Source organism: Mycotypha africana (assembly GCF_025528875.1).
Source record: "Mycotypha africana strain NRRL 2978 chromosome Unknown BDF20scaffold_2, whole genome shotgun sequence".
NCBI classification, from domain to species: Eukaryota; Fungi; Mucoromycota; class Mucoromycetes; order Mucorales; family Mycotyphaceae; genus Mycotypha; species Mycotypha africana.
This window is the reverse complement of record NW_026515726.1, coordinates 340,123-366,049: the sequence shown is the minus strand read 5'-3', so window position 1 is coordinate 366,049 and position 25,927 is coordinate 340,123. Positions and strand designations below refer to the sequence as shown.

Here is a 25,927-nt window from a genome sequence, read left to right as displayed (position 1 = left end):
CGAGTGTGGATATATCTTGCCTCGTATTACAATATCTTATAAACAAAGCAACACTTCTTCCAATGACACTTATGAGATCGTTTAAGCGCAGTCGAGCATTCCTATACATATGTAGACTTTTCGAAAGATAACATGATCAAACAATACTGCGTGCGCTAACCGCTTCGTTGGTTTGCGCGAGTTACACTGTTAGTATGTTGTAACTACTTGCGCATTTTTTTCGTCTTGCAGGAGGTGTTTACTGCTTAAGCTACGACCAACAATGGTTAGGTAGGTCTTTGATATAAAATAGCAAGGTCATTAAAATCACTAAAATGGCATGAAATAACCTATGCGGTTGACGTAAATGATAGTTACACATGTACCTATGTGTTCAGAGAAAAAGTCAAAGAACCGTGATCCGAGATGAACTCTCTTTTGATCTTTTCTTCCTGAACTTCGCCAATATTTCCCTCTACTTCTCAATTTTCATATGAAACAGACAAGCAACAATTCATCAACGACCTTGCTGCGTCGCAGACGATCTTTTCGCAAATGGCTGAAACGAGTAACGCTGCCTAATGATGGTGGCAATGCTTTCATTAACGACAAAATTCCTCACGGTATGCTATACACTAATGAATATTTTAGCAATTCTAAGTACATGTACAAATTAAGTATCTTCTTACGGAATGTTGATATCCACTTGTAGGCGGTGTGTTCAGTGTTCCACTAACAACATCTATCAAATACGCCCAAACATCAATTGGATATGTTGATAACGAAGGCGTAAAGCATCCAAAATCAGGTGCAATTCCTACTGTTGTTGCAAAATGTGGCGCCTTTTTGAAAAAGAATGGTAAGCTCGGGCAAATGAAAAGCATATACTCTGCGGAAAATTTTATTTATAGATTCCATGCAAACTTATATAAAAATTCTTTTACTGTAAAGGCCTTCATGTGGAAGGTATCTTTCGTGTCTCTGGAAATCAAAAACGTATAAACGCATTAGAGTTTATTTTTAATCAAAGCCAAAGCAATTTCGGGCTAGATTTGAATTGGGATGGTTACACAGTGCATGATGCAGCAAGTATTCTTCGTAGATATCTTAATAAACTACCTGAGCCTGTCATTCCATTGGCTTACTACCAGCAATTTCGAGACGTAATGAGTGAGTTGTCATTCAAAATAGGCAAACTATCAATCTCGTGAACAATTACTTAATTATTTGTATTTATTACTGAACTATTAGATGATCGAACGCATAATAGTACGGAAGATCGAATACGGGCTTGTCAAGAATTGATACACAAATTACCAACAGCACATCAACATCTACTTCTTTATCTGCTAGACACGCTCAGTCTTTTCGCCTCTTTCGCAGAAAAGACAAAGATGAGCATCACCAATTTATCTTCTGTTTTTTGTCCAGCTATACTTCGTCATCCTAACCACAATACACCACTTGATTATAAGATTTCACAATACGTCATTGAATTTTTGATCGAGTTTCAGTCATTATTCACTATGCAGTTATTCTTGTCTTCAACGCAACTAGGGAACAACAGCATTAACTGTAACTTCAAAAGCCGAGAAGAGACGAAGAACGCGAAAGACAATGCTTTTTCCCTCAACAGTGATCATGCTCAGGTTAAGGGTCATGGCTTACCATTTTTGATACCGTATGAAGAGACTGATCAGAACACAAAGCTACAAAAGTCTTTCTCCAACCTTGACCCATTTATATCACCAACAATTGAAGCTAAAAGTCACAGTAATCTCAACATTTCTCCCGTTGCTATACGACTACCCACAGAGATCAATAACAACAGTAAAAGCGTACAAAAGCAAAATACTCGAGCATTATTGCCGTTATCTGGCAACTATACAGCTGCAGCAAAAACCTTGGATAATGTCCGCCATTCTTTCCTGAGGCTTACTCTTGAATTAAAGGTCAAATTCAAGGATTTCAGTATCGCATCTTCCAAAAGATTTGCACCTGTCGATTATGTTAGGTTGCTTTTGAGACGATACACCAAACAATCAGCATCATCATTTGCAGGAAAAGTGGTCTATTATGTCACATTAACTTCTATATCATTGGTCATTGCATACGAAGTTTATCTGGCCATAGTCAGTGTACACATTTTGGAACCCTTTGTGTTTTTCACAGGCCTTGCATGCTATTGGACTATTTTATACAATGGTGTTATCGTCAACACTAACAGCACCTCGAGATTATCATTTTTTTCTACAAATACTACTCCAGCTGTTCTGTTATCTTCGACTATTATTACCGATAGCAGTGACAACACTGAAGAATTTGAAATGAAACAACAACATGAAGCAGAAGGCGAAAGTAAACAGAGTCATACTGATATTATAGACGATAAGCAAGGAGAAAATGTTGTAAAATACAAGGAAGAAAATGCAGACCCATATTCCATTGATAACGTAAATGACCCTCTGCTACTGCAGGATAAAAGCATTATGTTAGAATGGCATGGCTTGCTAACACGCGCTTGGAGGGCAAAGTGTAATAGTAATGACATCATTAATCAATCGGCGGTATCCGTTATTCCCGATGGTGATGATAACGCGTCTATTTTGAGTAAGTGTAGTAGATTTGATGAAGAAGAACCATCCTTTTGGAGTACCAACAAAGATGATGGAGAAGAAGAGGAGGTAAACCTCGAAGGCCTAGAAATTGATGCGAAGACTTTGGAACGCTATCTTGGGATATACAATCAAATTAAAAATGATGCCCAAATGGCACAGCGATTACAATGGGAAGAAGACTATGCAAGAGATAAGCATAATCCGTTCTTATCGACGACAAAGAAGATTAAACATATTCATGATCTTGGTGAACCATGGAAAAGTGATGATGATGATTATCAAGAGAGTGATGATGCTGATGCTGAAGTAACAACCCCAACTGGCGTCGAAAAAGAGGAATGGAAGATAAGGATATTTACTCATTAGCGAATATAAAAAATCATGTGTATTTAAATAAACTATTCATCTTTAGCCTACGTTTTAAAGGGCTATACAACGATAAAATACATCAAAAGTTGGCTTCTCGAACAATTTTTTAAAGATGAAAATGTACCGCAATAATAGATGTTAAGCAACCTCAATCATATATACATATTACTGTATTGATTTTGGAATATTGACCATTGAATTATTCAATGCTTTCTTTCAGAAATATTTAATATATATCCCTATATCATTAAGAAGAGATGTAGCTATGCTTTGTAACAGATATTCGTTCTTTGTGAAAAAGGAAAAAAAGCAATCGGTTTAAGGAGCTGCAATGGGTTTTACATACTTATTTGAAAGCATTATTCAAAATATTTGGATTTTTCTTTCTAGCAACTGTGATTTATAGCTGAGCAATCTTCGCTTCTCTCCTAAAATAAAACAACCCACTCAGCAGCTCTGTATAAAACTCACTCCTACACTAATATACAATCGTGGACAAAACTAGACCTTTTGTTGATGAAAACAGTATTGCAGCTTTTTCGAGGTCCTGCATGGAACCCTTTATTCAACAAGCATGAAGTTTCTCGTGTATCTTAAAACTGTCAGACTTAATAGCATTTGATTACACAAAATGTAGAATTGAATTTCGCTTTGGATCTTCAATAAGGAGAAATTTAAAGAGAGTGCGAATCCCTTCATCAAAGGGTGAATAACATCTTTTCAAAATGTCCTCAAATTAAATATACGGGGCTTGAAGATTACCAACTCATCTAATACTGAAGCTTGTCGTCTGAAATATAACATAAGATATACAGTTAGGCTTTAAGCTATACTGTGCAGTGGAGAAATGCTCCCAATTCAGCCTTATTGTATTTTTAGAAACAAAAAAGGTTCCCCATAAAATTATAAAAGTTTGTTGAGGGTGCTTTCCTCTTCTTCTCTTTTACTCTTCCTATTCGCACTCTTGCACTGCTTAATCAATCAAACATAATATATTATCAATAGCATGAGGCCTTATTACTTCTTCTTACTACTAATCATTGTCGCTATCTTGACTCGTGATGTATTCGCTGGTAGGTAGCTTGTTATCTTAGCATATCAATGGTTGCAAAGAAATTGACAACCCAACCTTAATTGGTTTATAAATAGAGGATGAGCCTGATGAGGATGAGCCTGATGAAGATGAAGACGGTGACACTGGCAAGAATCGTAATGAGGGCGCTTCCAGAAACGAGAAAGCCTCTCATCATAAAACGCCAAGCATTACTACCATTTATATCACACCTACTCCACATGAAGCTCCTACCAAAAAAAATGAGTACGATAAACCAGTAGCTGACTCTACTACAGACGCAGCAGGTACATCGCCTACAAGCGGTAGTACTACAAAATCGTCAGGTACGCTAGAGACAATTGTTCCTTCTCCAGGCTTGACAGGTGCTTCTGGTTCTGCCTCATCTGCGTCGTCTCCCAGTTGTAAGTAAAAGCATTACAAAGAACATAATTTTGAAAAATCGAGCTTCGCTAACTCTTACACAACAGTTGGTTCAATCAGTCCTTCTACCTCACATCCTCCTTACTCTGCTGCTGCTTCAGCCTCTTACGCTTCTTACTCTTCTGCTGCAACCTATGCTTCATCAATAGCAGCTGCACCTTCATCTCTAGCCTCTTCCAAGCCACCTATGCCTTCACCGTCTGTTGCCCGGCCTTACGCAGGACCAAGTGTTATAGGCAGTTCTAATCGTTTGGAAATTTCTGTTGGTATGGTCACAGCAGTAATTGGTCTTTCAGCACTGCTTTTTCAGCTTATTTAAAAGCAGCACTTAAATACTCTTAGTTTTATCTCATCTAATAATTTATGCAAAAGCAATCGAATTTACAAAATGAATAACGTTGTCATTTACCGTTACTTATTATAATAAAGAAGATGATATATCAGTAAGATCCTTGTCCGTGTACAATAATTTGGTTTCACAGATTTACACAAACGCATAAAGGTAGATATTCCTGAAGGATCTCCTCCTTACTGATACCATTATTGTTCCTCACTTACCGTTGCTCTCAAACTGTCAAAAGACAATGTTGGTAGACAGAAGAGGGGTATCAATCTCTGAACTTAGTTCAACTTAGACCAGATCGAAGCACTAATCTATGGTATGTATTATAGCAAATTATTATCTGCGAGATTCACTTTCGTGGCCGTTTTGACCCCTTTTTATTCCACCAACTTTTTTTTCTTCAATAAAAAAAAAAAAACCAGAAGCAAAACAATTTTTGCGGGATCACCCTCCCTCACTTTGAGTGTTCGTTTGTGTTGTTCCCCTACATGCTTCTCACATCCTCGACAAAGAATAAAACTGCAACTTGAGGAGAAGCGGTTTTCTTTCCTTTTTTTTTTTTTTATTTTATTCCCTGAATCGCAAAAAAATGAAATTCACAACACTTACAAGTATTTTACTTACAACAGCAGTCAGTGTCTATGCTCAGATTACTGCGCCTACAAGAAATTACAACGTAACAAGCCCGGTGACAAATGGTCCATATGTCATTGGACAGATATTACCGTGTACCTATCGCTTATTTTCTGATGTCGATAGTTCTGGTAAGTTAGATTGCCATATAGCACACCTCCATAAAAAAAAAAAAAAAAAAAAAAGATGTTTGATCTAATTCACCCCTCCATTATATAGCACTGAATCTACAAATTGATTTGGAGGCTCTGCCTGTAGGCAACACTATTTCTTCTTCGTCCTCTTCGAATGGCAACAACTCTACGACCATCTCTATTACTGCTTCAGCCGATGTCTCGAAAACTGATGCCTTTGTGAAAAGAGAGGGCAATTTGACATATTACGAACATTCTATCAATTTCAACATACCTTCTACTGTAAAACCTGGCAACTACCATGTCATTTTCTTGGATAAATCTACCAGTACAAAATTGGCAATTCCTATTGAAATTCGACCGGCCGCTGTTCCTACATCCACAGGCTTGAAATCGCAAAGTACTAATGCTCCCGGTCAGTCCTCTACACCAGGTTCTATTTTTGCACAAGGTGCCGCCGCTTCAACTGTCAAAACAACTTTTGTCTCAACGAAGGTTGTGTTGGCTCTCTTTACGGTTGCTGGTGTCGCTTTTTTACTCTAGTGACATGACTATCAATTTTGAAGCCGCAACATACATCTTCATCGCATGGAAACGTAATAACATTTGTCTATACTTTGGTTACCTTCATAACAATCTCCCCACACATGCCCTTAATTTACTGAGCATACAAATAATAAAAATTTAACTCAACTATCCTACTATCATAAATGGGAGATTTATGCTATTCAAAATTGCTTTATCTATTATAATTAGCAATGCTTGTTGCACAATAATGTCTGTTGTAAATGTTATGAAAAGATCTGCTGTCGGTGTCAATGCGTGCACAATTGTAGAATGTTTGCATTCAATTTATACGCAAGAATTTCTTTTACATTTCCGTACCCATCTTCTCCGTCTCGTAACATAATATATCCCTATCTGCCCATCTTTTGTAAAAGCATCATCAGTTCTGTTGTAGTATCTTGCTTCATTTTTCCAGTTGAAATCCGTATAAACCCAACCGCAATCATCAGGAAAGATCACGACTTCTATAAAAAGGAACTGTTTCAATCGACACATGCACGCGTGTCTTCCATAGTCCAAAACACTGTACCTCTATTAAACTGATCGTCAACCCAAGGGCCCTTCTTATCCAAGAACCATTCTCTATCGATCCAGTGATATCCTTCTGGTGCTATTGTTTCCACTACTCTCTCATCTTTTAGGATCATACCTGAATAGTCTGTCCACAAACCTCGTTCACCAGGCAGCATCTAGTTAAACATAGAAAATATATAAGTACTTTAAACCCAAGCTTTCCATGTAAGTTTGGATACAATATCACTGAACGTTACCTGGGAAGCAAAAGCTTCGATGTCGGGCCACCAACGTTGGTTTTCAAATAATGATATTTCTAATACTTCGTTTTCTTGCTGATTTAACTGTTGGATTACATATGATTTTTGAAAGCCACGAAGAATGGCAGTAGCAGGTTTAAGTAAATCACTTTTTCTCTTCTCGGTTACTGCAGTTGTCAAATGCTTTAAAATATACTTGGCAAAACGTGTGTTTATAAGAAACACGGTAATGCCACCCACCAAAAATATTGATTGAAGAGAAACAAACGAGATGATTAAAGAAAATGCCAATAGTGTAAGCAATGCTAATTGAAAAATGAAGACAGTTTCGGACTCGTTCGACCAGTCGATATAATGACATTTTGATACAATAAAGTCGTGGAGATCACTCATTTCACCCATCATATTCTGTAAATTTTGCAGGTTTCTGAGATATTCAGGTGAATTCTCATTATTTGGTATTGTTGCAGGGAATATAGAAGCAAATCCTGTTGAGCGACTTCCTTTTGTAGTATCTTTGTGTTGTTTCGTTGCTATTTTATCGGACTGTTGAGAGAGTTGTTGGGCCGAAGTTACAGTTGAATATGACGAATTCACCTCAGTGCTGTTCTTTTCTCGGCTATTCTCTTTCCTTTCGAGAGTGTACTTTTTACTGAATTCACTGATTATGATTTGAAGTAGAATCACATGTGGTACAATTAATACAAGTTTGGGATACAGGCCTTGACAAATTCAAAATGATTAGCAATCTATGGCTCATGCTCAGCAACAATAACGGAGATGATGAAGAGACTTACAAATCAAGCAATATATCAACATAGCTATCATTGTATCGACTGGTTTGTGCCAATTCAACAACAAGATGACTTTGTCTCTAAAGCTAAACATAGGCCCACATCTTGACACAAAACGAGAGAAGTTTTTTGTGGTATTCTGTGCGCTTAATGGCGGTAAATGAGCAAGATAATCACTAACGGGTTGGCTAACGTCGCTTGAGTATATGGCAGCAGAGATGACAATATCCTTTATTTCTTGCGAAGTTGTAAATTGCTGGATGCTTTGCCATAAAGATACTTTATCAGTATCTTCTTTAAAATGACTGTTGTCAACAGTTGATTGGTACCGAGATTGTTGTTCGTGCTGCTGCTGTATGGTGTTATTCAAATATTGAGCGGCAGAAATAGAAGATGGTTTGGAACATTTTGATGCTGCCAATCTGCATTTAGAATGCACGACCATATCGCAGTCTAGTTTATGGAAGGGTATAGGAGGCATTTTAATAGTGAGTAGTATGCACAACTGGAAAATTAGATTTTTGGTTACCTGAGCATTTGAACCCTTGCTTCGATATACCCCATAAAAACCCATCGCAATGATCGCAGTATGTAGGCGAAGAGAAACTTGTTCGATGAAATAGATGTGTCATTTGGTTAAGGGTAATAAATACGATTATATCATACTTCTGTGCTAGTTTTAGAATAAAAAGAAATGAGAGGTTAAAAAGCAGGTTGTGCTCTTTTGAAGATTTACTATCATGTGCTTTTTGTGTACCTCAATTCAACTTTTTTCCTGCTGTGATCGGAAATTAGAAATGATCTACAATGCAATAATGTTATAGTGAAGCATACACAGAACTTGTTCATGCAGCGACTTTGTCTTATAGTACGTAACAAAGATTATGGGATGATCTTCTGGGTAAGCAAAATTGTGCGTTTGAAAGTGTGATTTAAAGCATGTGGGGGCTTTGCAATTTCGCCAATATTATTTATTTCTTACGCTTGGAGTTGTGCTTCTAAAGTTTATCCAGTGGGCTACTAAGACAATAAGCACTAAGATATGTAAATTAAGGTAGTCTTACCATTCGTCGTAAGTTTGCCCCAGTGTTGTGTGCTTTGAAAATAAAACTTAATGATTTATATCGACCATAGCCTCAATCACCGTATCATACGCGCGCATACACTTGTATTCACAAGCTTCCGTAACCATTATTTAACTTAAACCAGAATTTGTAAAACGACTTGGACTCACTACTGATTTAAGTGCCAATGATCTGCTCTTAATGCCCCCAAGTTAACATATTCAATAATGAATATGTTAAACTGGATATAACCAGACTGTTTCATAAAATCGAGCATTGCGATTTATTATACGCAAACGATTATTGAAGCTTCGGTGACATTAAGAGCGTATTTAAGAATGATAATCAAGCGCATTCTTCTAATGGGTTATGCACTTCTCAGCTTAGAAGTAGTGTCCGAGGCTGCCATCAAATTTTATTCAATTACAGAAAAAAAGCAAACTAATTTTGCTTCTTGCGGTTTGTTCAATAGATTCCTCTAAATAAAGCAACGACACACAATGGCTGACGATTTGGAAGTCAATGATAATAATAAACGTCCCCTCGAGAACAACAATAGCAAAGAAGCAGATGAATCGGGTAAGCAATACTATAATTATTTCATGTTACTGATCAAAGTCGTAGCTCTCAAACTAAGACTAATCGATTTCGTAGATGATGACATCGGACCTATGCTTCCTCCCCCTCCTGGAGATGATGTGCCTCGAAAAAAGAAAAGAAGTAAGCCTTCTTACAAATCATGTTAAAACAAAAGTCTATATACTGACATTTGTTTATTTAATAGCACTTGCCTATGAGAAGCTTTATTTAGAACAACTGCCTAGTGCCGACATGTACGAAAAGAGTTATATGCATCGTGATGTACTCAGTCAAGTAGCCGTTACAAAGTAGAGTTTACAGCTTCAGGGCATAAAGTATTATCATCAGCTTGAAGCTTACAGGGCATTTATTTAATACTAGGAATGACTTTGTCGTTACTACTTCTGTTGACGGGCATTTGAAGTTTTGGAAAAAGACTGGCACCGGCATCGAGTTTGTCAAACACTATAAATCACATTTATCAAGCATTGTTGACATCAGCTTGTCCAGTGACAGCGAATTGCTAGCCACCATCTCTGATGATAAATCCATGAAAGTGTATGATATCACAAATTTTGGTAAGTGGAAAGGAACCTATTCTGTACGTCAACTACTTTTATGTCTGTTGGCTAAGACTCATACTATGTCTGTTTTCTTTTTGATGCTTAGACATGATAAATATGGTCAAATTACAGTTTAAACCAAAAGCAGTCTGTTGGATTCATCAGAAGGGTCAAGCTCAAGCATTGGTTGCAGTGTAAGGTTGACAAGCAAATTTGCAATAAATCACAGCGAGAATCTTGACGTATTCATATTCATACTTCAGGTCAGAAGCCGAAAACTCCAATATTCATATATACGATGGACGGTCAGATGGGAAACCACTTCACACATTATCAAAGCTGCATTCTAAACCAGTCAATATTATACGATTCAATGCTAAATTTAACACAGTAATATCCGTTGATTCAATCGGTATGATGGAGTATTGGTCACCAGAAGAGCCATTTGGGTTTCCAGATAATCTGGGTTTTGAAATGAAATCACAAACTGATCTATATGAATTCAGAAAGGTAAGAAAAGTATGAAAGAGAAGGTGCATGATGGTCTGCCATTAGCTGATTTTAATCTGTATACATTGACACATGTCTACTATTCTTAGAAAAAATCTGTACCTACTTGCTTGACTTTTTCAGAAGATGGACTCAGTTTCGTAACTATGAGTTTTCCTGATCGTCAAGTTCGACTATTTAAATTCTTAACAGGCAAAATGTTCCGCGAATATGATGAAAGTCTACACGTAATTAGCGAAATGCAACAAGCAGGCACATCAATCTTTAAATTAGATGATATGGAATTTGGTAGACGTTTGGCAGTTGAAAAGGAACTCGAGAAATCGGGTCAAGCAAAATTTGTTAATGCTGTGTTCGACGAGAGCGGAAATTTTGTTATCTATGGTGCATTGGTTGGTATAAAAGGTACACATCACATAGGATGAAAGCAACCAAAGAGATAGGAATTGAACTATTATACTTTAATCGAACAATAGTTGTAAATATCAAAACGAATAGAGTTGTTCGCGTTATTGGCAAATCAGAATCGAACAGATTTGTCAATGTTGGGTTATATCAAGGCGCACCTAAGAGAAAAGGCGTTTACACTCTGGTATTATCAAATAGGGTTCTGAATTTCACTCGATGATTAAGTACTGATTAAAGCGATTTTATCCTGTTTATAGGCTATGGCTGCATCGGATAATGCTGCCCTAAAAGAAAGCCAAGAACTTGATCCTACCTTGTTCTGTACAGCATTCAACAAGAATCGATTTTATATGCTGACACGTAGAGAACCCTTTGAGTAAGTTCTTTTACACTAAGAAAAGATACCTAAGGATGCTATGTGACTAATTGATCGTTATAGTGACGGACAAAAGGGTGAACGTGATGTTTTCAACGAGAAGCCATCGCGTGAGGAACAAACTGTGGCTGCTACTCAAGAAAGGAGGAAACTTATGGGCACGTCAGCTATCTTACGTACAACGTCTGGTGATATTCACATGCGTCTCTTTGCTGACGCGGCACCAAAAGCAGTTGAGAACTTCGTTACCCACGCTAAAAACGGATATTACGATAATCTTATATTTCATCGTGTTATCAAGGGATTCATGATCCAAACAGGTTGTCCTTTTGGAGATGGTACTGGTGGAGAGTCTATTTGGGGCAGTGATTTTGAAGATGAATTTTCCAGAGAATATAAACATGACCGCCCGTATACTGTAAGTATGGCAAACGCAGGACCCAATACGAATGGAAGTCAGTTCTTCATCACTGTCGCTCCTACGGTAAGTGTCAACTATATCAAAAGAGCATGCAACATCGAAGCTGAGCAAGTATTTACTGATACACTTTCGACTTCTTACTTTTTTTACAGCCATGGCTCGATAATAAACATACAGTATTCGGACGAGTCACTGCGGGCATGGATGTTGTACATAGTATAGAAAATGCTAAAGTAGATAAAACTAGTAAACCTTACGATGACATCAAGATTATCAATATTGAAATTCGTTGAAATCGATCGTTACGTTGGATCTGCGTTGGAATGGTTAAAATTAGACTGTGCTGTAGATGATGGCATTTTAACAGACCTTTCAATAAATTGTTACCCAATCTATTCACATTTTAGCTTGTTGTTGCTGAATAGCTTTTATTAATGTTTAGGTAAAATGCTGTGCTTTAACAGCAGGGTAATCCAATGGGAACAGGGCTCTAATCAGTTATCTGGTCTAGTCTGTCTTCAACTTAGATACCATCATAACCTTTTTGCCGCCTTCGCTACCCGACTGGGCAATCTTGCGTTGCTTATTCGGATTCATATAAAAGCAAAACCTTTCATTAGCTGTATCTTTATTAAAGTTAGTGTTGTCGAGCATTTCAAATTAAACTAACAAATTAACAATTCTTATTACATTTAAGCGTAGAACGTTCAGACGAGTGGGTTGCTAGCAAACTTTGGCAATATATATGTTTAAGACATCATACAGCCGAGATGTTATCATTTGATCATCATTGGACTATTTTTGGTTGCTTCAAACCGCTGATTGCGTTTCAAGATATTCGGAAGAGCCTTTAATTGGCCTACTAGAATTGCTGTTCAGTTCTAGTACAATACTCTCAAAGCAACTGATTAGGAGCAGAATGAAAGGCTATTTTTAAGAGCTACGTTTGGGGTTTTATTTCTTTATTTCATGTTTAAAAATATAGTAGATTATGAAATCAAGTGCATGGAAAATCTTTCTGCTAATCTTCACTTTCACGGATAACCAAACGCTTACCGATACGATGATTAATCTTGGAAGGATCGTGATGCTTTTGATCAGCGGCATAATCGGATGAAGTCGAAGATGCTGTCACTTGGGTAGCTTCTTTGACAGATGAAAGAGTTTGCTGCTCATTGTTTGGTTCATAGCCCGCATCAAAGTAGCCATAGCCATTAATCTGTATTTGGTATTCCTGTTCTTCCAAAGCAAGTATGCGTTGCCGTTGAGATACACCACCTGGATATTTTTCCTTGAGCAGCATGGTCTTTATATCAATAAGATAGTTTTTGAGGGATTGCAAAAAACGTTCTGTTTGACGATGTTTTGATGAAGCGGCAAACTATACAGATACCGAAAGCACAGTACAATTAGCATCAACCTGGAATTAATAAATACGGCGACGCACTTATAAACTCACCGAAATACGATCTTCTTTGATAATATAACCAATGCCAAAGCCATTAGATACAACAGGGCCGAACCCGAACAGACGAAGAGCTGGGTTTCCACAATTAGAGGTACTAATAACAGTATTGTTAAGCGTTTTCCAACCTGCGTCTGTGAAAATTTGTGGCTTCTTTTCATTCTTATAAAGTCTATCCCAAAGACATTCTAAAGCATACAGATGACGATCTTGGCCCTGACCTTGCGAGCATTCTTTAGTAATCATAGTGTGAGCCTTCAACGCTTCTCTAAGAGACTGCAATTTTTCTGAGGGTTGTGCTTTTTCAGAATAAAAAGTTTGAACGAATTTGCAAGAGAGAGGAGTAACTGAGTGAATGGCTTCTGTACGCCCATGTAGAAAGGCTTTTGTCATAGCTGGCTCGTAGGTACATTCACTTTTACCGTAAAGTCCATAATAAGCAGCTTGGATAGCCATCTAAAATAATGTAAATTGCGGAATGCAATGTACGTAAGTTTCATAGTTTTCTTTCGAATCAAAATGCTCATATATTCCAGTAATAGTTGTAGATTATCACCTGTACAAAAGCATCAGGGCTCATCTTCATGTCTGTTATAAAATTTTTGCCATAATTATCGAACTCTAGTACTTTGATCTCGTTCTGCAGAATTAGATCGCTCAGTCTCGTCTCGGCAAAACGGACACCTAACTCGACTTCTTCTGTCATATGCCATTCAATCTTCCTAGGATTATGATCGAAAAATCCTGATGCGCTTCCTGTGGACCCTGCCCTGTCACGTGTGGAAATGTTGTTGCCACTACCTTGGTTACTACTATTTCTTCTTTGGCGATAATTATGGAAAATGGACTGCGTTTGGCTATTAATAGTTTTTGCGAAGCGTAAAATGGTATCTGTGTAGATATCGGAAACGTAGCGTAATACAGTATGACCATCAACGCCTGTAAGCAGGTGAAATATGTTCAAATTAATGTGAGCTTATTTTTACTTTTATCCGCTGAATACAGTCTCGACTTTTTTTTTTCCTTTTTTTGTTACCTGTGTGTTCAAAGTTTATTCCTGCACTACCATTCTGACACACGATGATCTAAGTAAATAGTTAGATAGCAATATTCCATAAGCGAAAATCTCAGGAACATGAATGTGGGGGAATAGGGTTTTACCTGCAACTTATCGTACCAACGGTTAGTACATGTTCCTACTTGCATTCCTCCTTCTAGGTTATAAGTACCGCATAACATATTATTGCTCAACTCTTCAGATGAAGTAGGCTTAACGTGATCAAGACACACCATGAATAAAGCACTATCAATGACTTTTAAATTGGCTCTGTTCACAGGATCACTTTTTAGTTGTTTACGTAATCTTGCCCAATTTCGACGGTTCTCCGTGGTTAAGACACCCACTGCGTTTTTAGCAACTTCTGCGGCTGGTGTTTCGTTTGCGTCTCTCAAGATAGCTCTCAAATTAGCTGCAATCTCTTTCTCAGTAAGCACAAAATCACCAGATTCGTCAAACACTTCAAAGTGGTAGAACTGAGAATGTGCCAATACAACAATATGACGGCTTTCATCCTGATTGTCGGGTGCAATGTAGCATCCTGTTTCTGTAGGAATACGTGCTGTACCAAACAGGCGATTGAATTGAGACATACAAAGAGGTGTACCACGAATCACGTCAGGCTCCAAATGTTTGGTTCTCAAAGCATGAACGAAAGTAAGGGTGGAGTAGATAAGTGAAGAAGCACGGATGATTTGATCGTTTCGCTGAGGCGTAGGATCGTCCTCGAGTAAGAAGAATGGGTTCAAGTTCAGAACTACAGGATCGGTGTAATGGAGATAAGAGTCGTACCAAAATTCCTCTATGTAGGATGATTTGTCAGTAGCATATGTCTTCAACTTCTCTTGAAGAGCAGGTCCTTCATTTTGTAAAAAGTTGTTTACAGATTGGATAGAAGCTGCATGTTCTTCTTCTGACTGAACATTTTCAATAGAAAAGGAACAGAAAGATTAATATCAACACAAAGTTATCGAGTATTGTTACTTTGTTTGCCTTACTTGTAAAGGCTTGAGAGCAGCTAAATAACGCTTAGCGGTGTCTTCTAGATTAGGAATAGGTAACTTAGGCAACTTATTCTGATATCTGAATGTTTCACCGTCTGTTGGATCATTAATAAATCGAATCGTCATTGTTTGAATTGAAATCAAAGGATATGTAAATCAGAAAAGAAAAAGTATGCAGGACAAAATATTTGGCAAATAAATTTGAAATTGTTTGAGCAATATGTAAAAAGCTGAAAAAAAAAATGGCACAAAGAGAGTGTGGGGAATTGTACGATCATCAAAATGTCATTGGTTCTATTTTATTCGTGCTTTAAGACTGATATCTATACACATTTGTCTCTCTTTGAATGAATCCCAATTTTCTATAGAGGCGATTTGCAGCTTCTCGTTCCGGTCGACTGGTCAAATCAATTGACTTTGCATTGACCTCTTTCGCACGCTGAATAGCTTCCTTTATAAGTAACTGAGCAATGCCTTTGCCACGCTGTTTTTCATCTACTACCACATCTTCAATATGAACGCGAACTCCTGTAACACAATATAAAAATGCCATAGTCGTCGTGCCTACAATGTGCTCATCGTCATCATAAGCAACGAAGACGTAATTCTGACTCGAGGACAAAGCGTTTTTGATCAGATCTATAGTTACAGATGCTGAAAGCTGTTTTAAGACAGATAAAAGTTGTTCAAGTTTCTCATCAGTTATTGTGTTGTCTGTTAATCTCTCAATGCGAATCATTTGTCAATGTTAATGAAGGATACGGAAAAGCGAGGAAAAACTATACACTCAACGCAGCTCAACAAAGCTCGGTTTTGTGTCCATGCATCTTCTTGTATTAAAAGTCAGGTATCCGAGTAATTTTTCAAGATAAGCTCAGGGTCTTCTATTTTTCCTTTTTAATTGTTAACATGCACAACTGCTGGTTTCTTTATTCTCTGACGCATTCAAGTCTACTTTTTGCACTGTCATTACCGTATGAAATACAGCAATTAAGTTAGTTTCTGTTACCGTATAGACAAATTTTTTAAGTTTAAGAAACCTACTAGATTGTTCTTTTCCATCACTATTATTATCCATTCCTGGTAATGCTTGTGCTATACGTCTAAACAACGTTTTCACATTGTGCCCAGCCTTAGCGCTTGTCTCAATAAACATCACTTTACATTCATTGGCTCTTTTCTCTCCTTCCTCTACTGTAATCTCTCTGAGTTAATGTTACGAAAAGAAAAATGAAAAAAAAATGAATGAGTATGACGCCATCCTCAACTATTTGAATGGAAGCTGAGCTTATCTCGTTAATCCGTATCTACTACCTCTTGTCATTTAAATCTGTCTTGTTTCCAACTAAAACAATGATGACTTCTGATCCTCGTTCAGCACGTACATCCTCAATCCATTTCGAAGTATTTTGAAAAGAAGCTCGACCTATTCGTAATATGACAAAACATATTGCATGTTGAGTTGATAGTAGCCAAGTACAGTATATCATTTTCGATAAGCTTACTTGTGATATCGTATACAACTACTGCCACTGAAGAATCACGAATGTAGCTTGGGATCAAACTTCTGAAACGTTCCTTTTTCATGATAGGATGGGTGCGTCATCAAGGATGATGATGGTGATGGTGATAGTTTTGAAGATAAGTTATTTATCAGTCTTTTTTTACGGCCTGTTTATCGTTGATGTGCCTTACATTATCTATGATTTTAATATATCATTACCTGCCCTGCTGTATCCCCTATCAAAAAATGATTCATGTATAAACAAAAAGTGTCAATTCAGGTGGTCCATTTTTCGATTCGAGCACTTGTTGGCAGTTCACTTACATAATTGTAAGCGCACGGTTCTATCCTCCAAATACATTGTTTTTGACAAGAAATCAATACCAATGGTGGCCTTTTGACATAAAATAGAGACAAGAAAAGGATTAGGTCAAGTTGTCAAGCCATATATGGAGCGCTTCGTTAATCCACAGGATGACCATACTTGATATGTGTTATCAAAAGTGTCGTACATAAAGCGGGTAATCAATGAGGTCTTGCCAACTGAAGGCATAGAATGTTTATGAGAATATAACTCGTTGTTAGCTCAAAGCCAACACTGCAAAGGTTACTTACCGCTCTGCTCGCCTAAAAAGACCAGCTTAAATTTTCGTAAAGGGTTACTAAATTCCTGGCTCGCCATTGTGGAGATGTCAACTTTCGAAAGTTAGCGTTGGAAAAAACTGTAAGCGCACTTAAAGAGAAAGTGCGAATTTTTATGGCAAAAGATTGAAGAAATCGAAAAGGAAAAAAATGCGGGAAAATGACAAGTGATATGCAGGTTCGTTACATGAATCAGTATCACACTGAGAACCAAATCGATAAATTGTTCTATTTATTGCTGCAATATTAAGCTATCACACAGCTATTTAAAACAAAAACTACTTGTAAGCAATCATCTACATTATACAAGCATAGGGATTAAAGAATCAATCTATCTCTCTGTTTCTTGATTGAAGAGTGATTTGAATGAAATTAGTTCAAACATTGATAAGTCATATACCCCCTTAAAACTAGACATCTGCGTTCAGCCAGTGTTATGGATAGGGTATCGAAATTTTATATGCACAATTCTCATCATTCTCACAACAGTTCTGTATTTGACATCTTTTTAATTAAAAGTGAAAGGATTGACGATAGAAGAAATAGTATTAAACTTATATAACGCTGTGAATTAAGGTGAGAAACTGAAATATAATTTAACAGTATTAGGCATCTGTTAGTTGTGCCTGAGAAAGTCTTGCCTCCAAATTTCTTAATGCTTCTTCTTTGCTCAGGAGTTCAGCTCTCTTCTCTTGGATCTCTCGTTGAACTCTCAATTCGATTTCGCGCAGTTTCTCTTCTTCCTTTCTTAAATGCTCTTCTTTCAAGCGAACACTTTGACCAGCCATATCATCTGCATTTAAAGAAAGATCGCTGTGGGAAGCAGTGAAAAAAAAAAAAGGGTCAATCATTGATTGAAATAAAGATAGTAAATACGTCTGATACTTACTCCTGATCGCCATCATTGACTGTACGACTAAGTTTTTCAGTACGATAATTCTCGTACAAAATATCATGAGTGATTTCCTTGAGGTCTTGTAAGTGAGAGCTTAATAAAGCAGACCTTAAACGAGCAAAGTCTGAATGCTGAGGGTTATCAACTATTACAATACAGTTAAAAGGTACAAAGTAAGATTAGCAACTTGCACGTGCAAAACTTCATTCATTTTATGACAACCTTCGATAGCACCCCATGGATATTGACGGCCACGAACTGGGCGGCCATTCAAGATGATCTCTTCATCACTTCCAATAATAGAGAACGGTAAAAGCGCCTGAGGGAAGAATAGCTTTGTCAGTAAGGGGAGGGGGGGTAGATGGCGAGGCTAAAATACTGTTATCTACTTACCCTCAATTCGCTATTTTCTTCGATTGTATCTTCGTCATCCTCCTCTATGTCGTAAGGGAAGTTATAAATGCAGATATTGTAGTGTTCAATATCTTCCATGACCTATCGTCGTGAAAGCGAGGCCGTCAGCATTGACAATTCTCGTTTTGGATGGAAAGCCATAAACCAATCAGCTTACTCTTCTTTTAAAATCCTTTAATTCTTGTGGCGTAAAGGAGTCAGCTCGACCAATGACAGGGATAACGTTGACGCGAGGACTTAAACGACGCATCAATTCAATATCAATCTCACGAAGGCTATACATTGTGAATGTATTCAAGAAGAATAAATCGTTATCTTTTGTAATGCTACGAAAGAGGCTTCTCTTAATCTCTTACGCATGACCGGTTGGAGATATGAAGTATAACAGAGCATGGACACGATTATCGCGAAAGCGAGGATTACGCTTGATTCTTGATTCTTCTGCCAAAATATCATCGTATTGTGTTTCCAAATACCCTACAATCTCTTGGAAGCTGACAGAGAAAGAAATAAGACCTTTAGTCTATTTTTAGGAACTTACTCTCCATGCTACTGCCTGCTCACCATTTTTCATTGTCGATATTATCGCCAAAGCCTGGCGTATCAACAATTGTCAAGGAGATTCTTAAAATGAAAAGAGGATCAGTTAATATATGTGCTTAAGCCTAAGTTTGGGGGTGGGGGTTTCAGCAGAGGAGACAAGAATGAATTCTTTTCCTCTCCTTGAAAGCAAAACCAAAAGCTCCCCTTTTGTTAATAACTACTGGGATAATTTTACCTCACGCCATCTTCATCCAATTCTGTTATGTTCATAAAGTTGAAGCAAGAAAAGTTGAATACTTAGATATAAACTATAGTCTTCTTGTTTTGTTCAAACATTTACCAACTGAAACAGGCTTGATAGTGATTCCCTCCTCTTTGTGCGCCTCTTCGGGATTGTCGCAAATTTTTTTTGATAACACGTTTGAGTCGCAGAGTGTATTGACAAAAGTTGTACGTCCGGTACCAGATGCGCCTGTAAGACAAAGCATTCAATATCATGGTTTATGAACTGGTGATTTTTTCATCAATCAACGAATATTTACCGACAACCATCAACGTGAATTGAAATCCTTTCTTCACGTTCTTTCTGCGTCCTCCTAATCTCTGAACATTTATGTAAGGGTAAGCAAGTCAGCATGCATTGAATCTATGTATTCATTATAGCTATTGCTGTTCAATTCTACATAGTGTTTGATGCTTTACATGTGCCATTTTGAAGACAAAATTCTAGTTGTAAAAATAATTGGAAATAAACAAGCGAGAAGAAAAGGTGAGAAAGAATTACTGTAGCAGAAGGGCTGATGTAAAGCACAAAAGGAGGGGGGTGGGGGCATATCAGTCTAACACTCTAATAATAAAGATCAACAAAAAACGAGTTTGAAAAAAAAAATAAAATTAGTTTATCGTCAAGGAGACAATAAACAGTTTTTAAGTTATAGCTTCACCATTGGGGGATAAGGGGCAGACAAAAAGAAAAAAGCAGGGACTAAACTAAGGAAGGTTGAATGCAGGAAACTCTTAAGAATAAAACCAACGTATACGTTATCCAGTATACTTCCGTGTGGAGGGAAGCTCTTTGGGTATCATTTATTTCATACGACAGCTCAATGATCCATCTCAAGTTTTAAACATTATTTCAAACTATGAGTTTTCCGTACTGCTTTTTAAATTGAATCTTCTCAAAATCTCTACACTTGATTCATCTGCTTCACCAGCCAGCAGTCCTCTTTCTAGCACTTGCTGTGCTTTATCTATATCCTGGTGCTTTAACAAGCACAGTAGATAGCTATTAAAATCATCGACTGCTATTGTGATATCAGGCCTTTCTGCCTTGAGTCGTTCCCAAACCGCATCTGATCGTATGTAATAACCATTCTCTAAACATGTTTTCAACAAAATTGACGCGGTTGTACCATTCCATAATCGTGAATCTGTCATTTCCCAAATTTCTATCACACTGGATCCATCATTAGTGGCACGATAAGCTTCCATAAGCTGATGATAGACGTGTATATCGGGATCTAAACACAGATCCATACGCAGTAATTTATGTAGCCGTTCAAGGATGTATGCGTCTTTCTGTTCGGCACAAGCTTGTAATAAATCGATGTACATTTGAGAGGTAGTAGGAAGATGGCTAAATTGTCGCATATCTTGGAATAAGGCGAAGGCGGTGAGCAAAGCAGGATCAGAGTCTCCATTCAACTCAGCATAAATGGAGACATCCTCCACAGTAAATTCGACCCACCCTGGATCGCTTTCTGGCTGTCGTTGTCGACTGTTTTGCCGATTGTGAGTAAGTGAGTGGATAAATTGTTGGTAGGCTTCCACAGAAAACGTCAGTTGTATTGAGTCCCGAATTTGATAATAAATGTCCATGGCTTCTTCATATTTGGCATCGTTAATATAAGCCAGCATGAGCTGAGTATATGTGTTGACATTGGGTTTCAATGTGTCGTGACGAAATTTGATGTCGTAAGTCGTTTGGGCCTGAAGCGATCGCCCTGATTCAGCCAGCTGCTGTAATAGCTCGTTATAGGCCTCTGTAGTGTCTTCCGGGATTGAGCTTAAAAAAGGTATGATAGCTTTAGGATCTTTTGTAGCAGGTAAAATTGGTTTACGAACGCCGGCTAAAGCTGTTTTTCTAACATTAGCTGGATGAAAATATCGATTTGTTGCGTTATATGGCAAACATAATTTGTGGGGCGTCCTTAAAATTGATATTGACGATGAATGTCCTCTAATGGGAGGTATCGCACGTTTGACAGCTAATTTAAATAGTAGCATTTATTAATTAGAAGCAAAACAGAAATAAAGATCGAGCATTTTTTACAGAGGGTTGACTGGAGAAGCCTTATAAACCCCGGATTATACATGAACATTTGATTCAAGCTGAAAATGAATACGCTGATACCTTCCACAGGTCATCAGAAAGATTTTTACCCCGCACACCAACCTACCATTCCAGGCATACGATTAAGTAAATGACTCTAATACTTTAATTATTATTACATGATGTTCAACAGCGGGACGAAAAAAAAAGGTTTGGAGGGATTGTCTAATTATTTTCTTCTGGCTTCATAGCAGGGAAGAGAAGAACTTCCTTAATGTTGTTAGAATTGGTCAAGAACATGGTGAGACGGTCAATACCCATACCCCAACCACCAGTGGGAGGAAGACCGTATTCAAGAGCTTGACAGAAGTTCTCATCAATAAGTTGAGCTTCATCATCACCAGCAGCCTTTTGGTTGGCTTGTTCTTCGAAACGTTCACGTTGATCGAAAGGATCGTTCAACTCAGTATAAGCGTTACAAACTTCCTTAGTAGCAACGAACAATTCAAAACGTTCGCAAAGACCCTTACGGTCACGATGCTTTTTGGCTAAAGGAGACATCATCATAGGATGACCAGTAATGAAAGTGGGACTGATACAGTCGACTTCGAGGAATTCACCAACAAGCTTATCTAACATACGAGCATTAGTACGAGGCTCAGCACAGTCAATACCTTGCTTAATCAAAAGATCACTCAAGAATTTGTTGGTAGCTTCAGTATGAAGTTCATCACCAGGAGGGAACTTGACGTTGAGCTTTTCTTCAAGAGTTTGGATCATGTCAACACGCTTGAAAGGAGGAGAGAAGTCAATATCCATAGCGGGTCCTTCAGGGCCTTGAGGGTGGTATTGAACTTGATATTTACCAAAGATTTTGTAGACCATACCAGAGATCAGCTCTTCAGTCATATCCATGAGGTCGTACATATCAGCGTAAGCCATATAGAATTCACAAGTAGTGAATTCAGGATTGTGAGTCATATCGATACCTTCATTACGGAATTGACGACCAATTTCGTAAACACGATCAAGACCACCAACGACTAACATCTTCAAATATAATTCAGGAGCAATACGCATGAACATATCCAACTTGAGATCATTATGATGAGTGACGAAAGGCTTAGCAGTAGCACCACCAGCAATCATATTCATCATGGGGGTTTCGACTTCCATGAACTTACGAGAATCCAAGAAAGAACGAACGTAGGAAATGATTTGAGAACGAACGGCGAACTTATCGCGAACAAAATTGTTCATAATCAAATCGAGATAACGTTGACGATATCTTTGTTCAACATCCTTGAAACCATAGTTGGCCTTGGGCAGCATACGAAGACAGGGTGACAAAAGGGTGACTTTCTTGGGGAAGACAGAGAGTTCACCACGCTTGGTCTTACCAGGAACACCAGTAACACCGACAATATCACCACGTCTTAAAAGATCATGAGTGACAGCATAATCGTCACCTTCGTGGTCCTGAAGAGAAGCCATAATTTGAATCTTGACACCGTCGCCGTGTAAATCATAGAATCTCAATTTGGCACCAGAGGCACGCTTATTATGGATACGGCCTGCAACAGAAATAACTTGATCATCAAGGCGTTCACCCGTTTCAATGTTGTTGTACTTTTCAATGAATTCGGGGAGTGTCATTTCAACTTGGAACTTATGAGGATAAGGGTTGGGATTGCCACCTTCACGAAGCTTGTTGATGGCTTTGGAACGTAGCTCAAAATATTGCTACAGGGTGAAAATTGACAGCTCATTCAGTCTTTGACTTGTCATAGCTTTTAAAGAGTTAGTTTAAACAGGAAGAAACGAACTTACATTAGGGTTCAAATCATCTTCACCTTCTTCAGCACTTTTTTCCTTAGCTTGCTTGGGAGGAGCAGCGGCAGCCTTAGCAGCCTTGGCAGCTTCCTTAGCACGAAGCTTCTCACGTCTCTTGAATTCACTAAAATAAACGATGAAAAAAGGAAGGTAAAATGGTACAATTAGCTGTAAGTTGACAATGCAATATCCTGCAAAAAAGCTAAATTTGAGCTTTACGATTTAGAGATCATTTCACCAGTGACGGGATCTTTTTGAAGATTCTTTTGATCAACGTGCTCAGACATTGTGTTGTTACTGTTATGAGTGGAAGAAGGTTGGCAAAAGAATCCTTGAAGCTGCTAAAGAAAAAAGCACAAAAAAAAAATTTGATGACGGAGATTGAATAAGCTTCAGGAGTTCTTGATCCTTTTCATTTTTGTAATTCAGTTACTCAAAATGGGTCATTCAGTTTCTGTCTCTTCATTGAACACTTGCTTTATGGCAACAATGAACTGAAATCAATAAATGCTAGGATAATAGGAGTCAAGGCTCAGAATAGTGAATTAAGCACGGCATAATAGCTGCTATTTAAGGCTATTGCTGTCATTCTCTACTGACAGTTTCTGATATCAAGTTGATAAATATGCAGTGTTATTAGCACTTTGAAGTACTCTATGCTTACTGACCATCTCAAACAACTTATAATTAGCAATAAAGAGCAGAATGGATTGGAATATGTAGATCAAGTAACAATACATATTTAATCTTATTTATCATCAAAATTTACTGTCCTTGTGATCATTTCAAAAAAGTTAGATATAACCTTGTTTATGCTGTATTTTTTATTTTTTTTTCTTTTTGAAAGCTGAGACAATCCCGATGATATTCGCTACATTTAACAAATTGTCAATTTAAAATCGCGTTAAGTTTAATCAAATCTTCTGCTCTCTCACATGTACTTGAATCATAGTTTACCTTGTCAATTTTATCCCTTTTACTCCATTGTGTTTGCGTTCCTCTTTACGGTTGTCATCAAACCGATACATTTTGAGGCTGCCAAGAATTCGTCGACTCCATCTCGAATTTCAAAGGTCCAACAGCTATTTAAGCAAAATTTGCTATACCAGATTTCTCAAGTTTGTAATGTATCTTTTGCACTTAACGCATTACCAGCAGGCAATATAGAAACATATTGTTCGAAGGAACTTTGAAACAAGACTTGACAGGATTTAGAGCAATATCTCTGTATTCTTTTAAATTAATGACTCGATAAATACTGATTGATTCCTTTTTAATTTTAAAGAAACTAGATCCGATCCATTATTCTCTATATAAGCGTCGATGCCTACTTTAGGAAGTGCAATAAATAACAAGCTGATTCACACTTATGTGTGTTCTATTGGAGAAGCTGCCCATTTATTTCAATAAGAACCTTATAATTACTATTAAACTTCAAAACAGATAAGGTGGAGGGAACCTTAAAAAACCTTCACACGTATTCAGGCGTTATTGGTCCCATGAAAGTACCACAGTACTGACCCTCTTTTCTAATAACTTCTAAATGCTTTTGACCTTCATATTTTAGACTGATCTTGAATTGCTGTTCGACTATCATTACGAACAAAATGGAGGATAAAATACTTCCATACCTCGTATAAATTAGTAATACGGATCTCATCACATCTTATAAATCAACGCGTCCTTATGACCAAAAGAATTGTAATAGTTCTTCAACAATGACTGACTTTTTACTTTGTACTGCCTATACAGACTCGTATTGTTAATACGTTCTTTAAGAACTAAAATTCAGGGGGGCAAGCTGCTTTCCTTAGACACTGATATTCTGTTTGTTATAGCACTCGCTTCACTGAACTTCAGTGTAGAAATAATCGATTTTGGTTATAGACCACTATTATACTAAAGTTATGCGACGGAATGGTGTGATTCAGGAGCGATACACGTATATCTATATAGGGTTATCTCGGGGAGGAAGAAGAATACACTTTATTAAAAGAATTAGACATGGAATTATATACATCCTAATGTTTTATATTTCAAGTTTAATTGATAAGCTACGATAACATTACTACAGGCCGTGCATGATAAACGAAGACAAGGTTCATAGTACCTACAAAGTTTTAACAAGAAGATAAAGGACAATTGTTAATTCAAAATGATCATGCCAACATTTTATAGTGTTAGAATTGGTACATACATATCGTGCTATAACGGTGATTGAATATAACAACCAATGGTCATATAATATAACGTAACTCTCTGGATCGATAAAGAATCATCTTTTTATCTTCCCTCTAAAACTTTACGTTTATTCTAAGAGTGCTCTTGTTAGTTGTAAGAAGATACGGTAGATCTTTTATCCGCATAAAAATGCTGAAAAAAAACAAAACGTCGCCTGCAGGATTCGAACCTGCGCTCCGTGAAGGAAACGGCTTAGCAGGCCGCCGCGTTAACCACTCCGCCAAAGCGACAACTTTGTGACTTTTTTTTAGTACTCTTTGAGATTATGAGGTAGCACAAAATCACGTGATTTATTGTGACTTGCTCACAATAACTGACTTATGGAGAGATAACATCTTAAATGGAAACCTTTTTTTATTTCAAAGTATAAG

At 37.5% G+C, this 25,927-nt stretch overlaps 11 protein-coding genes and 1 non-coding gene across 12 annotated transcripts; 4 read left to right on the top strand and 8 right to left on the bottom strand.

Moving 5' to 3' along the window:
* Window positions 1–472: 472 nt before the first annotated feature.
* On the top strand, window positions 473–2,963 carry BDF20DRAFT_832307 (uncharacterized protein; the record flags this gene model as incomplete). Its single annotated transcript, XM_053078527.1, has 4 exons — window positions 473–602; window positions 692–838; window positions 931–1,149; window positions 1,231–2,963. 4 exons carry the CDS (start codon window positions 473–475, stop codon window positions 2,961–2,963), a joined length of 2,229 nt encoding a protein of 742 aa, XP_052938730.1.
* A 1,009-nt stretch (window positions 2,964–3,972) lies between these two features.
* On the top strand, window positions 3,973–4,780 carry BDF20DRAFT_909994 (uncharacterized protein; the record flags this gene model as incomplete). The annotated part of the gene is made up of 3 exons (XM_053083658.1): window positions 3,973–4,039; window positions 4,116–4,442; window positions 4,509–4,780. The coding sequence occupies 3 exons, from the start codon at window positions 3,973–3,975 to the stop codon at window positions 4,778–4,780; spliced, it is 666 nt and encodes a 221-aa protein (XP_052938729.1).
* A 613-nt stretch (window positions 4,781–5,393) lies between these two features.
* On the top strand, window positions 5,394–6,114 carry BDF20DRAFT_904511 (uncharacterized protein; the record flags this gene model as incomplete). The annotated part of the gene is made up of 2 exons (XM_053083041.1): window positions 5,394–5,568; window positions 5,657–6,114. The coding sequence occupies 2 exons, from the start codon at window positions 5,394–5,396 to the stop codon at window positions 6,112–6,114; spliced, it is 633 nt and encodes a 210-aa protein (XP_052938728.1).
* Window positions 6,115–6,315: 201 nt separating this feature from the next.
* On the bottom strand, window positions 6,316–8,406 carry BDF20DRAFT_849751 (integral peroxisomal membrane peroxin-domain-containing protein). The gene is made up of 5 exons (XM_053079919.1): window positions 8,235–8,406; window positions 7,709–8,158; window positions 6,909–7,633; window positions 6,668–6,827; window positions 6,316–6,602 (listed from the first exon to the last, which is right to left on the bottom strand). The coding sequence occupies exons 1-5, from the start codon at window positions 8,335–8,337 to the stop codon at window positions 6,424–6,426; spliced, it is 1,617 nt and encodes a 538-aa protein (XP_052938727.1). The 5' UTR covers window positions 8,338–8,406; the 3' UTR covers window positions 6,316–6,423.
* An 863-nt stretch (window positions 8,407–9,269) lies between these two features.
* BDF20DRAFT_909991 (peptidyl-prolyl cis-trans isomerase cyp15) lies at window positions 9,270–11,919 on the top strand (the record flags this gene model as incomplete). The annotated part of the gene is made up of 10 exons (XM_053083657.1): window positions 9,270–9,489; window positions 9,554–9,656; window positions 9,730–9,926; window positions 10,018–10,105; window positions 10,175–10,421; window positions 10,511–10,826; window positions 10,898–11,013; window positions 11,087–11,205; window positions 11,269–11,689; window positions 11,779–11,919. 10 exons carry the CDS (start codon window positions 9,270–9,272, stop codon window positions 11,917–11,919), a joined length of 1,968 nt encoding a protein of 655 aa, XP_052938726.1.
* A 728-nt stretch (window positions 11,920–12,647) lies between these two features.
* BDF20DRAFT_815303 (acyltransferase ChoActase/COT/CPT) lies at window positions 12,648–15,278 on the bottom strand (the record flags this gene model as incomplete). Its single annotated transcript, XM_053077069.1, has 7 exons — window positions 12,648–13,007; window positions 13,086–13,547; window positions 13,648–13,847; window positions 13,893–14,030; window positions 14,128–14,176; window positions 14,253–15,065; window positions 15,147–15,278. 7 exons carry the CDS (start codon window positions 15,276–15,278, stop codon window positions 12,648–12,650), a joined length of 2,154 nt encoding a protein of 717 aa, XP_052938725.1.
* A 92-nt stretch (window positions 15,279–15,370) lies between these two features.
* Window positions 15,371–16,217, bottom strand: BDF20DRAFT_259712 (acyl-CoA N-acyltransferase). Its single transcript, XM_053075023.1, has 2 exons — window positions 16,197–16,217; window positions 15,371–16,115 (listed from the first exon to the last, which is right to left on the bottom strand). The coding sequence occupies exon 2, from the start codon at window positions 15,889–15,891 to the stop codon at window positions 15,463–15,465; it is 429 nt and encodes a 142-aa protein (XP_052938724.1). The 5' UTR covers window positions 15,892–16,115; window positions 16,197–16,217; the 3' UTR covers window positions 15,371–15,462.
* On the bottom strand, window positions 16,057–17,338 carry BDF20DRAFT_904508 (ras family-domain-containing protein; the record flags this gene model as incomplete). Its single annotated transcript, XM_053083040.1, has 8 exons — window positions 16,057–16,115; window positions 16,197–16,357; window positions 16,467–16,578; window positions 16,658–16,730; window positions 16,876–16,892; window positions 16,981–17,050; window positions 17,141–17,199; window positions 17,272–17,338. The coding sequence occupies 8 exons, from the start codon at window positions 17,336–17,338 to the stop codon at window positions 16,057–16,059; spliced, it is 618 nt and encodes a 205-aa protein (XP_052938723.1).
* A 456-nt stretch (window positions 17,339–17,794) lies between these two features.
* Window positions 17,795–19,951, bottom strand: BDF20DRAFT_849674 (Septin-domain-containing protein). Its single transcript, XM_053079918.1, has 11 exons — window positions 19,853–19,951; window positions 19,693–19,753; window positions 19,491–19,622; window positions 19,386–19,407; window positions 19,172–19,231; window positions 18,964–19,101; window positions 18,765–18,882; window positions 18,587–18,688; window positions 18,416–18,512; window positions 18,188–18,338; window positions 17,795–18,111 (listed from the first exon to the last, which is right to left on the bottom strand). The coding sequence occupies exons 1-11, from the start codon at window positions 19,859–19,861 to the stop codon at window positions 17,904–17,906; spliced, it is 1,098 nt and encodes a 365-aa protein (XP_052938722.1). The 5' UTR covers window positions 19,862–19,951; the 3' UTR covers window positions 17,795–17,903.
* Window positions 19,952–20,072: 121 nt separating this feature from the next.
* On the bottom strand, window positions 20,073–21,464 carry BDF20DRAFT_849670 (uncharacterized protein). The gene has a single exon (XM_053079917.1). It carries the CDS (start codon window positions 21,434–21,436, stop codon window positions 20,291–20,293), a length of 1,146 nt encoding a protein of 381 aa, XP_052938721.1. The 5' UTR covers window positions 21,437–21,464; the 3' UTR covers window positions 20,073–20,290.
* Window positions 21,465–23,647, bottom strand: BDF20DRAFT_849669 (lysyl-tRNA synthetase). The gene is made up of 3 exons (XM_053079916.1): window positions 23,535–23,647; window positions 23,313–23,439; window positions 21,465–23,225 (listed from the first exon to the last, which is right to left on the bottom strand). Exons 1-3 carry the CDS (start codon window positions 23,600–23,602, stop codon window positions 21,708–21,710), a joined length of 1,713 nt encoding a protein of 570 aa, XP_052938720.1. The 5' UTR covers window positions 23,603–23,647; the 3' UTR covers window positions 21,465–21,707.
* A 2,057-nt stretch (window positions 23,648–25,704) lies between these two features.
* BDF20DRAFT_t22 lies at window positions 25,705–25,786 on the bottom strand. Its single transcript has one exon. It is a non-coding gene; the product is annotated as a tRNA-Ser (tRNA).
* Window positions 25,787–25,927: the final 141 nt, after the last annotated feature.

Bases quoted from the DNA above. Each gene is read 5' to 3' on its own strand.
- BDF20DRAFT_259712 (XM_053075023.1), bottom strand. From the start codon at position 15,891: ATGATTCGCATTGAGAGATTAACAGACAACACAATAACTGATGAGAAA.
- BDF20DRAFT_849669 (XM_053079916.1), bottom strand. From the start codon at position 23,602: ATGTCTGAGCACGTTGATCAAAAGAATCTTCAAAAAGATCCCGTCACT. The intron at 23,440-23,534 runs GTAAAGCTCAAA...CGTTTATTTTAG, and splicing joins GGTGAAATGATCTCTAAATC to TGAATTCAAGAGACGTGAGA. The intron at 23,226-23,312 runs GTAAGTTCGTTT...TTCACCCTGTAG, and splicing joins AAGATGATTTGAACCCTAAT to CAATATTTTGAGCTACGTTC.
- BDF20DRAFT_849670 (XM_053079917.1), bottom strand. From the start codon at position 21,436: ATGCTACTATTTAAATTAGCTGTCAAACGTGCGATACCTCCCATTAGA.
- BDF20DRAFT_849674 (XM_053079918.1), bottom strand. The intron at 18,339-18,415 runs GTTGTCATAAAA...GTATTGTAATAG, and splicing joins TCCATGGGGTGCTATCGAAG to TTGATAACCCTCAGCATTCA. The intron at 18,112-18,187 runs GTAAGTATCAGA...TGCTTCCCACAG, and splicing joins GTCAATGATGGCGATCAGGA to CGATCTTTCTTTAAATGCAG.
- BDF20DRAFT_849751 (XM_053079919.1), bottom strand. From the start codon at position 8,337: ATGACACATCTATTTCATCGAACAAGTTTCTCTTCGCCTACATACTGC. The intron at 6,828-6,908 runs GTAACGTTCAGT...ATGTTTAACTAG, and splicing joins TCGAAGCTTTTGCTTCCCAG to ATGCTGCCTGGTGAACGAGG. The intron at 6,603-6,667 runs GTACAGTGTTTT...TCCTTTTTATAG, and splicing joins TGACGATCAGTTTAATAGAG to AAGTCGTGATCTTTCCTGAT.